The 12,606-nt window shown below is 37.8% G+C and overlaps 1 protein-coding gene across 2 annotated transcripts in view; it reads right to left on the bottom strand.

The window, feature by feature from the left end:
- Positions 1-1,558: 1,558 nt before the first annotated feature.
- Positions 1,559-12,606, bottom strand: part of LOC126162727 (pre-mRNA-splicing regulator WTAP) — a 47,320-nt gene continuing 36,272 nt past the window's right edge. For both annotated transcript variants that reach the window (XM_049919387.1, XM_049919388.1), the window contains 2 exons: positions 11,905-12,059; positions 1,559-2,731 (listed from right to left, as the gene is read on the bottom strand). In XM_049919387.1, coding sequence (XP_049775344.1) covers positions 1,749-2,731; positions 11,905-12,059 — 1,138 coding nt within the window. In that variant the 3' untranslated portion in view covers positions 1,559-1,748. The remainder of the gene's footprint in view (positions 2,732-11,904; positions 12,060-12,606) is intronic.

Genomic DNA, 12,606 nt, shown 5'->3' with positions numbered 1-12,606 from the left:
GCCCCAAGACTGAACCCAGTGGGACATCATTTTTGGTACCTCCCCAATTAGAGACTCTGCTGCTTTTTGCAGGTTGCCTGTACTGTTAATTTCAAACTTCTGCATCCTTCCAGTTAAATATGAATTAAACCATTTTTGCACTGTCCCACTCATACCATAATACTTCAGCTTATCTGATTAATTTCAGACAGATGACACTCATCCATTATGGACCACGCAATACAGTCAACTACATCTGCAAACAGATCATGTTAAAGCTCAACTGAATAATTATTTCAAGCTATTATACAGATCAATTTTCACTAGCATCTTCAATTAAAATGCATATATTGCAGTTTAGTTTCAAACTTTGAGGTAGAGCACAGTCACGAACATATAAGTCAGAACAGTTTTGTGTGTGCGCATGGGGAAAAAAGTTTTGCATCACCCTAGTTCCCAGAACTCCTGAAGATAGATGTTGACTGTAGATATTGTATCACAGACAGTCCGACTGTTCGGAGGTGTCATTAAATCTGCCCAAAGATGTAAACAACCATGCAACAGCAGTGTATTAGACAGAGGGGGTCCGACAGCTGATCAGTTCCTGTCATTCAACCAGGAAGGAGGTACGCGGCTCGTGTTGTCCGTAGTTCAACTATGCTTAGATGGTCAATACTGCGTTTTGATCACATCTGCATTGTTACTTTGGGCCAGGAAGGGCTCTCAACAACTTCTCTTCATTGAATTTTATTCCACAAATGTCCAGTGTGAGAGATCGTATCGAGAAAAAAGGCTGTTCATGAGAAGAGATCCCACCAGGAATACACAAATGATTTTCACAGTATGCGCTCACAGCATTGAGATCACTTTTAGTGTAATTTCATACAAGGAGAGGTTACGATTGGACGATTTTTCCTGGAGAAGGGGAAAGGGGTGGGGAATGTGGATACATAGGGCCCTGAAGTGTAATATGATGCTTTTTAGGGGATATTTACATTTGCTCTAGGGTGATGTCACAGATTTCCTCTAGTAAATTGCCCCATGACTGTATTTCCATCCTGTATTCACATCTTATGTGACAGAACTCTACAGTCATGCTCTCACTGAAAGACGATTTTGGTCTGTACCAGAATTTCCAATGTTTGTAAATCCACTGTACTTGTGAGAAGGGTGTACGGAGATATTTGAGCTGCTTTTCACTTGGTGCATACATGTGCACTGTAGAATAAGTAATGCAATTTCTCTTAGGAGGAGATTACTGAGAAGGGATGCAACAATACAGTGAAAATTCAAATAACATATTAAAACACTATTTATAAAGCCCTGTGCAAGAAATGAAAAGATTGCCTGCATAATATCTTTGAATGATAAAATAATTGTTGAAGACATTGTGTGACCAAATACGGTGGGCAGAAAATGTAACTAGACACAAATTAATGGTGTTCTACCAACAGAAAGATTCTAAAATATGATTAAATTCACTATATGTGTGTGAAAGTTTGTGACATTATGACCTTCATATGTTACAGTTTTAACACTGAAGGTAAAACTGGCTGTTCAATATTCATAAAACATTTTATTTTACATCTGCATGTAACTTTACACATATTGTATACAAAATTATAGCTGACAACTTTCTACCACAATAAATCTGGATGTTCAAAACATATTATAAAATTTGTGAGACTGCACTTAAATAAACTGGGAATAAAACATATCACGTTATGCTGATAAATACTACACATGTGATTATGCAAAATAATTATGCATTACTTCCCACTAGTCCTACTACCTGAAACACCACTCTCTCCATTTGTCAGGCCTGCATCATCCTCCTCCTCATTATAATGAAGGGAAATTTCTGAATCACGACGTACTTTTTTTATCAATGGTACATTGTCACTATCATTACTGCTGTCATCATTTGAACATGTTCTTTTCCTGGATGATGGGGAGTCTCTGCCATCCCTCGACTGCTCTTTTATGACATCACTACGATCTGCAGTCCTATCTGCACTAATGGGCACACTCCTGTCTCTCTCATTCACACTGTTACCCACTTTGTTGGTTTCAGCTCCAGCATCAGAACTCTGGGGATCCAAATCATCATCAGCGATGTCTTCAGATTCAATCTTAAGTATTAATTCACTTGAGTCACTAGAAGAATCATCTTGCTCAACGATAACTTTTTGCCAGTTCCTCTCACTATTCTGAGACGTCCTAGGGGGCATGCTGGAATGTACGTTCGTTGAATCGTTCGATTCCTCATACTGACTATGAGGTCTACGCTGAGGGGACAGACGGGTATCTTCTGGGGACCTAGCATCACAAGACACACTGTCTTCCTCAGGAGGTGGCTGCTGTGGTGGGTGAGACCCATCTCGGCCTGCCGGACGGTCTGCTGCATTTTCAGTACCTGGTGACTGGGATGAGGATGTGTCCCTGGTTAGTGGCCTATCTGACCCTTGAGTCCGCTCATCCCAACCTCTAGAGTCATCCTCCCCTTTCTCCCTTATCCCATTATGACACAAAGGCAAAGGCGTCCGTGGCCTCGATTCCCTTCCCACCTCACTTGTCCGTAAACCAGTATTATGCTCTGTTGTTGTCACTCCACCAGATTTCAAAGCAGAATTCTCTTGCTGTAGGGCAGCATTTGATTCCTTTGCTTTACGCAGTTCCTGTTGTAAGAAATATATTGTACCCTGCATTCCTTCCACGTCTTCATCCAAATCTTGAAGAAATTCATCTAGTTCTGGAAAAATGCAAAAAAGAGAATATTAGGAACAAAAAAATTGGGAAGAATGTGGAAGTGGGTAAATTGTATGGAGAAAAAATAAACAATAAAACAACTGGCGTGAACACTAATTAAGCCGTATGTTTGGTGATACAGTAGCAATTAAGCTAGTTTGAAACACTAAAATGAACACAACTGAAGGGATAGCCCTACATATCTCACAAATCCACAATGTTTCTGTTGCAGATAAAACATTCATCTGACTCAGTTCAGCTAATATACTCCACACATCATAGTGCTCTTTCAAAAGAATCAGCGCACTTACAAAAGTGAACTGTGAAAAACTAGTCATTATACACACACTTTTTCCTATGTACTGTTCTTTGCCAAAAATCATTATCTCACTATTAAGAAAACCATTCCTAATATTACATAATACTTCCACACACAATCACATTATCAAGGTAAAAATATTAATTAGTCACTATGGCCATTTATATAAAGAAATAATAATATACAATAAACCATCCAAGACAGTTGAAAGATAACTGAAACAGATTACATTTATCAAAGAAACTAAAACACACAGTTTAATAATGGTTACAAGATCTAATACAGTATGTATCCGAGAGTAAGATGACCCTGGATCTAACACGACCCTCAAATGCATCTACACTAAGCTTATGCCTTTATTCACTGCTAAATTTTGATAATACAAAGAGAAATAAAATAATAAGAAATGGTTTACATTATCTTCACTGCCTTTTTTTGTTTGCTGGCATCTGTCGTATCATTATTTTTAATCATAATTGACGTCACCCCAACACGACAACTGTTAAACATATATCTCCATTGTCACAAATATTTGGCCATTTCTTCCAAATATGTTGCTATTTCTGAGGTTATGGTTATGGTTGGACCTGAGGAAACAACACGTTTTTTCTGAACACACAGCAGATTCGCTTCTATACTAATTTGAGAATGTTACTCTGTCCCTTGTTCCCAAAAATACCATCTGCCGTCTCATTAGCTGCGTATAACCAGTAGCTGACATACCCCCCCATTGTTCTCATCATACCTAATGGCGAGTACTTCATAAAATACACAAGCGCGCCACTGCACCCAATCTAGACTTTTAGCATCTCCTGTAGAAATGTATGCTATTGTTGACTATTTGTCGAATTTTACAGTCAATTTTATTCCAAGTATAAAGGGATTCAGACAAACTAAAGTTTAAATGTGGCAGATGTTCGTAAAAAGCCATAGTGAACAAAATAGATTCCCATGGTTGGCAGCATGACGAAATTTGCTGCCCGTTCATCACTCCACTCCCCCTGCTCATTACAGTTCTCAGCCAAGCTGGTGTGACTGTTCCCCTTCAAACCATTCCATAGTACAATGCTTGAGCAATGGTGAAACGTGCAGGTCGTACACAAAAATAGCAAGTAGTACATAAACAAAAGGTCACAATCATGATTCAGTCCAATTTAACTTCGGTCAGCCTGGGATCTAGTGACATCTGTTGGTACTACCTCCACAACATGACTTTCCACTGTAATTTATTCTTCCGATAACTGTAGTCAGTTCAATGCGATTTATTTCATTTGTTGGCAATCAATTCTGGATTAATTTTCTTTCTTGTTTCATCTGAATGTCACCATCTTGTTCTAAAGATGGTTAAAAGCTGGTGACATTTTTCCCGTTTCTACTATGTGAACAACAGCAGAATTTGTCACTTGCAACCCACATGCAAAATCATTACAATTTCTCATACCCAAATAAAATACTGACTTGGGTTCAGAATCAAGTAATGGTTTTTGGAGAACAAGATTTTCCCCTTTGAATGTTACCTTTACTTAAAATCCAGCATAAATGTATGTATATGGTATCCACACATGTACGAGGACCTTTATTGTAAACCTGCTCAAAGTGGCTAGTTCATAGTTTCATGTGTATCCTTGGCCCTACCACTGCAAGTCAAGTGTCACGCGATTGTCTGAGCGAGGTCGATACTGTATCAAAGGCTTCTGCATATCGAAAAATCTCAAGCCTATCGAACAAAAACATTGTTTGCTAAGCTCTACCCTTGAGAATTCTTCAAAATAAATTTGTATGAAACCTCAGTAGCCAAAACTTCAGTTGTAAATATAAGATGCCCCTATATTAACCTATTACACAATTAAAAAAACTGATCTCAGCAGCAATAATTTAATTTGAAAATGTAAGACGACCCCATATTTTTTGAATGTCAAATTTGGGGAAAAACCTCATCTTATAATCAGGCAAAAACTATATACCAAAAAAAGAATCAATTTTTGAAAATATAATGTAACTGTACTGACAAAAAAAAAAGAACACTTGCATATAAAGTTTAAGGAATTTTGTGTGTGTGTGTGTGTGTGTGTGTGTGTGTGTGTGTGTGTGTGTGTGTGTGCGTGTGCGCACTCGTCTGCTGCCACTTTGTGAGTAAATTCTTTATCTATTCAGTTACATTATATTTTAATAATGGTTAGCAGGACTATTTCAGTAATTTGAAGTACAGGCTAATTTAAAAACAATTGCAATCAAAAATGGATAACAAAATACATCTTTTGTTCTGAGTCACATTTGTACATCTTAACCCTATCTTTGTCCAGGATGATATCAACATTTTTATCTCACGATGTACAAAATCTTCACTATGAAGGGATGCAGACTCAGTTTTAACAGGCAAATGAGAAGATGTATTAGATTTGCACGTGAACACATTGTGGTGTCACTGACACCAAGAATACATTATTTGATAAATGCATTTTCATTTAGCGTCATACATGTCGCTACTAAATGCTGATGAATATACAGGGTGAAGAAAAATTCGTGCACTTCTTAGCACAATTTCTCACATCCTACCAATACAAAAATGTCTTCCTCAAATTTTGTCCTGCATATATTTCGAGCAGTAAATGGATGTTAAAGATTGGCACTCTGGCAACACTGTAATCACAGGTACAGTAGCTACCACTGTCAGGATATAGCAGCAGTGCTGTGCAATTGGTTTTGTGGCTAGTGTTTTGGATTAGCATACAGGAGGTCAAGGGTTCGATTCTGAGTTGAGGCGTATTTGTTTTGATTTGGTAAATGTAGTCTGCATGGTACGGTATCTGGCATCTTAATCATCGTACAGTGATTACAGCATGTCTTTTACAAAATATTTGCAGTTGCATACTATTAACACAGAAATGGAAATACAATTGTTTTCACTGGCAGCTTTTAAAGAAACCTTTAGTACGTTGTAGACACAAATTGTTTCACACCCGAGCATCTACTAGATTCCAAACTTGTTGTGTGTGTACCCCCCCCCCCCCCCCCCCCCCAATGGTCCCATTGATTAATACCAACTATTAGTCTTGCCATGTTCAGACCCATTACATTTCATTGGAGCCTTATGTCACCAAGAGGGCTAGCAATGTGCTTTGCACATAATTTTGATGGGACCATTTGGGGGAAGGTACAAAGGAAACAGGTTTGGAATCTAGTAGATGCAGTGGTGCGAAACAATTCGCGTCCATGACATGCAAAAGGCATCTTTAAAAGCTGATAAATGAAAACAACTGTATTTTCATTTCTGTGTATGTAGTATGTAACTGTGAATGTTTTGTAGAAGACCCACTGGTCATCACTGTATGACGACTGAGGCACCAAATACTGTACCACGCAGACTATTTTTAGCAAATAAAAACAAATACGAATTGACCCCAAACTGAACCTTCGACCTCCTCCACACTAACCCACTGCACAGCACTGCTCCGTATGCTGACAAAAGTAGTTATTCTACATGCAATTACAGTGTTGCCAAATTTCCAGCCGTTAATGTCCATTTACTGGCCAAAATATGCACATGATGAAATTTGGTGAGAGACATTTTTGTTTTGTCAGTATGTGAAGAATTGCACTGCGAAGTCCAAGTGTGTGCATTTTTCTTCACTCTATATACCAACATATTCATTGATATTTTTATGATCTTGACTCATGGTCAAGAACTCCTCCGCATCTTGCAACAGCTAAACTAACTTCTCTCACTCCAAATTCACCTGGAGCTTACTGAAACCCGAAGCCACCTTCCTCGATATTGACTTCCAGCTTACTGAAACTCGCACCATGCCAATAAGCAACAACACTTGCACTTTTGACAGCAACCATCCTTCCACATTACATGCTCCCTGCCTTATAGCCTAGACATCCATGGTGAATTACTCTGCTCCACTACTGAATATTTGAACAACTACATTAATCATCTCAACCAGGCTTTCCTTTCACACAACAAGTGCACAAACCACCTCCTGCCCTAAAACTTGTAAAGTGTCTTAGAAGCAGCCACCTTGTCACTCAGTACCATCAAGACATCATCAATAATCTACTTCGACAAGTCTATGATTTTCTCAAATCAAGCTCTGACATTAGATTGTCTCTCCTTGATATATTTCCCACATCACCCACTGTCGCCTTCTGTCACCCCATCTGACATTCCCAGATCTTTATTCCTACCCCAGGAACTAAAATGTGGGACAAGACAATCAACTTTTTCACAAAGTTCAAGAGAAATGAATCACCAGTCAACTACAAGAGACAAAGATGTGAAAATAGGATAAAAAAATGAAAGACAGCTGATGATAACTTTACAAGAAAATTACCACATAATCAAAACAAAGATAGAAAAGAAACAACTACTAAAAGATCAAGCGAATATGACGAAGTACTCAATGCAAACACCAACACAATACATAACTGATAAACATCCTACTAAATGATCACAAAAATAACATTTCTCTCTTAAGCATATAATTAAAAAGAAATGTGCATATCTCTCTCTCTCTCTCTCTCTCTCTCTCTCTCTCTCTCTCTCTCTCTCTCTCACACACACACACACACACACACACACACACCAGAATCAGGAAAGTTGGCACCACTTACAAAAGCAAATGACACTATAGACCTAAAAAAATCTATTGAAATGTTACAAAAACCATGGTGACTACACAAAAAAGTGGAGGCTTTCAATCAGTTTCCTACATGAAGAGAAATTGCATAGTTTTTAAATAATGAATTATGACATTTTTACTGTAGGTACTTCTCTAGTTTATTATAAAGAAAGTGCCATGAACTGGTTTTAAATGTATATCCAATATGTTACAACAACAACAACAACAACAACAACAAAATCACATAGTACTTCAGGACACACAATGAAAATGCCTTGTGTGTGTGTGTGTGTGTGGTAGGGGGGGGGGGGGGGGAACTGGGTGGATAAATAAAACAAAAAAAGTAATGAGCACCATGCAAATGGAGTTTTTCTTGTAAACTACTGTAATTTATACACAGCTGCTGTGAATAAAGAGCACCACAAGACACTCAGAATATGAAATACTGTCTGGAACATATCACTAACTTTGCTCCTCAGGATTACAAACTGGTGTTACCACCCATCATTGCTTCTGTATTAACTTTTAAGCATTTCACTCTGGTTTTAAAATTAGTACTATTTATAATGCCAATACTAATAAAGGGAAGAAAGTAAGGAAGATTAGGGTTTAACATCCCACTGATGATGAGGTCATCAGAGACAAAGCACAGGCTGAGGCTGTGGAAGGATGACAAAGCAAATCATTTGCTTCTTTCTCAAATGAAAACATTTTCGTATCTGCCTTGAATAATTTATGAAAATGACAGAAAAACTTAATGGATGACTGGATTGGGATTTAAGCTGCTGTGCTTCTAAATGTTATTCCATTGTCTTACCACAGTGCCACACATTTCAGTTGCATAGAGGAGTACCAGTACCACCTAGTAGCTTGGAACACCAGTATCTGGATGATCAACAATACTAGCATAACAAAAGGAATTTGTGACCTACAACACTAGAAGTTAGAAATGGGGAAAAAAATTAAATAAGGGCCCTTGCCTGGCTGTGTCGAAGTGAAGGCTATTTCTGTTTAACAACTGTTAAACATGCAACTGTAACATGCAAAACACACCACTGTATTACCAACGGACACAAACTACATCACAATTAAATGACAAAAAGTTGCAAATGAGTTGCTAATTTTATTGGATAGTGTAAATTGTTCTAAGAACTGACAAAATTTTGGAAGAACTTCAGAATACTTTCAAGTGCACTACATTAGCGATAAATAAGAGTAACGAAACAAAGACATGCTAATTAGAATCCAATAGGGAAAACCAAGTGCAAGAGGCCTGCTGTCTGATGAAATGCTGTGCAGCTAGACTGTATATCACAGAGCAAACACACACACACACACACACACACACACACACACACACACACACACACACACACACACTGGAAAACATGAAACTGGAAAACATTGGTATCATACATTTCTTGGACGTACCTAATGACAGACACTACACATGCCTGTAATTCAAGCGAGCAATTTAAACCACAGTGTCTGTAAAATTAGCATTCTGAATTTTTGGAGAAATGAAATTAAGACTATTTTAGCCAAGGTAATGTTGAAATGTGAAACTAGTCACATCACAATCATCCCAAAGGAAGCAGTATGTGAATTGTTGAAATCAATACTACTTCAGACAAAGAATGAATAATCTGATAAGCCAATATGATAAATTAAAGAAAACTTGGCCTTTCTAAGAAACATCTGGCAAAAAAGTCATACTCTCACCAAACACAGAGAAAAAACTATCATCATGCCTATTTTAAGAAACTATTTTTTTAACCAAATAAACAAATAATTTTTTCCTAATGAGCTTCGAATACACAATGTACCATTCAATGATCAGAAAAGTCTCATTATGTCTGAATATTGCATCCAGCCTTAATGTAACATAAAACTTGAGTTTATCAGAAAACCTACATCCTGATGCAGAAAACAGCCTCGGAGAGGTAGGTAGGTAGGTAAGTAAACTCATGCTCATAAATTAAGGATAATGTTGATACATGGTGAAACAACACTCTGGTTGGCATTTGCAGGTTTAAATCACCTCGGGATATGACCATGTGGTGCATTTGACCTGACGTCATCGCATGGTGGTAGTGGCAGCAGTCCACATACGCAGAGGTGTCTAGGTGAACGTCAGAGTACGGTGCAGTGAGTAAGTGTGCAGGCATTTTCAGACGTGCTAATGGTGACTGTGTGTTGAAAATGGCTCAAAGAACACACATTGACGACGTTAAGAAGGGTAGAAAACTGGGGCGACTGGAGGCTGGTCAAATACAGCAGATTGTAGCACGGGCCGTCCGTTTGCCACAAAGTGTGATTCCAGCAGACAGGAAACGTGTCCAGGCGCTACAGTACGGGACATCTACAGTGTACAACACCACAAGAAGACCGATATCTCACTATCAGTCCCCTCAGACAGCCACGGAGTACTGCAGGTAGCCTTGCTTGGGACCTTACCGCCGTCACTGGAACAGTTGTCTCCAAACACACAGTAAAATGGACGAGTTCAGGTATAGTCTGAACAGTGATTCTTGCCGGGTTTTCATCTGACATGAGCCAGGAACCATATACCAATACCTTAAAGTTCTTAGATTTTTCTCATTTGTCTTAATGAGAGATAAAATAACATAGTGTATGTATATTGTTTAGAAGAGCAGGTATATTGTTATCATTACATGAAACTGTCCGCAGTTGAAAAATAATAATATTCCTATGCATCTTTAAATGTGTAGCGGTAAAGGAAAGGTATGTAAAGGTAAAGGTATCAGTTGCCGCTCCTCCAGCAAAATCTCTCTCAACTGATACCTTCACATTTACATACCTTTACCTTTACCTTTACCTTTACCGCTACACATTTAAAGTTGCATAGGAATATTATTATTTATCAACTGCTGACAGTTTCAGGTAATAACAATATACCTGCTCTTCTAAACAATATACATACACTACGTTATTTTCTCTTTCATTAAGACAAATGAGAAAAATCTAAGGCTTGATCATAAACTATGATCTGATACAGAGCTCATGGTGTTTGTTGTCAACATATGCTGTGACAATCACTTTCACAATTACAGACACATTCTTCTTGTGTCTTCATTTTGATCTCATGGTTTTGTCAGTAAACCATTTACACTTGGAAATGGAAGATCAAGATCACATCAACAATGACTATTAGGTATAGAACAGCAGCTTGGTTTAAAGAGAAATGGAACAGGAATCAATGTGGTCTTGCAAATTAACCATACCAGCACGTGCCTGCTAAATTTAAGAAACAATGGAAAACCTAAATCTGGATAGATGCATGGAATTTGTACGCCAGTCTAGCATCTTTAAAAAATAAGACATCTCAATTAGTACATAGTGTATTGCAACAATAAACATTTTTTTATTCAAAATCAAGAGGAACTTACCCACAGATAATGCAGAAGAGAGGTTTTAACTAGCTATGTGGGTGCATATGGAGGACAGATGTATTTCCAAGGATATGTTTGCTGCTAGTAAATACTTAGGGGAAGAGTGCTGTTCTCAGTTATACTGGGTGATCAAAAAGTCAGCATAAATTTGAAAATTGAATAACTCATGGAATAATGCAGATAGAGAGGTAAAAATTGACACACATGCTTGGAATGACATGGAGTTTTATTAGAACCAAAAAAATACAAACGTTCAAAAAACGTCTGACAGATGGCGCTTCATCTGATCAGAATAGCAATAATTAAGCATAACAAAGTAAGACAAAGCAAAGATGATGATCTTTACAGGAAATGCTCAATATGTCCACCATCATTTCTCAACAATAGCTGTAGTCGAGGAATAATGTTGTGAACAGCACTGTAAAGCATGTCCGGAGTTATGGTGAGTGGCGTCGGATGTTGTCTTTCAGCATCCCTAGAGATGCTCTTTTCCTCTGTGTGTGTGTGTGTGTGTGTGTGTGTGTGTGTGTGTGTTCGCACACGCACACATTGTGGAATGAGTGTATTGTGTGTTTTAAACTTCTCTGTTCGCAAGAAGTATATGGGTGTCAAACAACACTTTAACAGGGTGTAATAATGAATTTTCATATCAAATGTAAGTAATGTCTAAATGAGTGGCTTTTCTTTATTGAAAGAACTTATACTAATTACACATACCACCACCACCACCACCACCACCACCACCACCACCACAAACTATATTAATGTTATAAGAAACATTCTACTGTCAATTTCATTTCAGGAAATTATAAATACTTACCAGACTGGGATTTTTTCACTTCTTCACTAAAGCTTTTTTGCAGTGCTAAATCTCCCTCAAGTTTTGCAAGTCTGCCACTAGAAATCATACGTCCCAGTTCTTCATTCTCTTGATAAAGAAGCCTGCATTTGGCCATTAACCTTTTACCAGTATTGCTAGAACCAATAATATAAATAATTAACTAAAAAAGAATCTGGTTTAAAAGTATGGTATACATTGTTATAGACTAAATTTTAAAACTTTCCCTTATGCACTCTGGTCATTAGTACATGTTCGATCACACATACAGATAGTTCACAAACAAGACATGAGATATAGGTATTAACCAATGTCATATACGAGTCCAAGACAGTTGTAATAAGTTTCAAAGGAAAGCGGATGGATTTGCTGGACTGGACGGTCCAAAATGGTGACTAGAACCCCCATCAAACAGCTTCAAAACAAATTAAAGCACAAACGGGTTGTCACATCAATTTCACTGAGAATCTAGCAACTATTTACAAAGTTTCAGGGTGAATGGAAATAAATTCCTCCACAACTTCCCTTGAAATTTGAACCATCTAACACCAGCAAAAGAAGAACCTGCCTGGAATACACAGGGCAAAGTGAAATGAATGAATGTAAAATGTTCTGCAGACTGTGTATGTTGAGATCTATTCATTATCTTAAGTATCTCCTGTTGTCAATAATTCTATGGGGACT

The sequence above is a fragment of the Schistocerca cancellata genome, chromosome 2 (genome assembly GCF_023864275.1).
Source record: "Schistocerca cancellata isolate TAMUIC-IGC-003103 chromosome 2, iqSchCanc2.1, whole genome shotgun sequence".
Taxonomy (NCBI): domain Eukaryota; kingdom Metazoa; phylum Arthropoda; class Insecta; order Orthoptera; family Acrididae; genus Schistocerca; species Schistocerca cancellata.
Note: the sequence above shows the minus strand (reverse complement) of the source record. Positions and strands in the feature narration are given on the sequence as shown.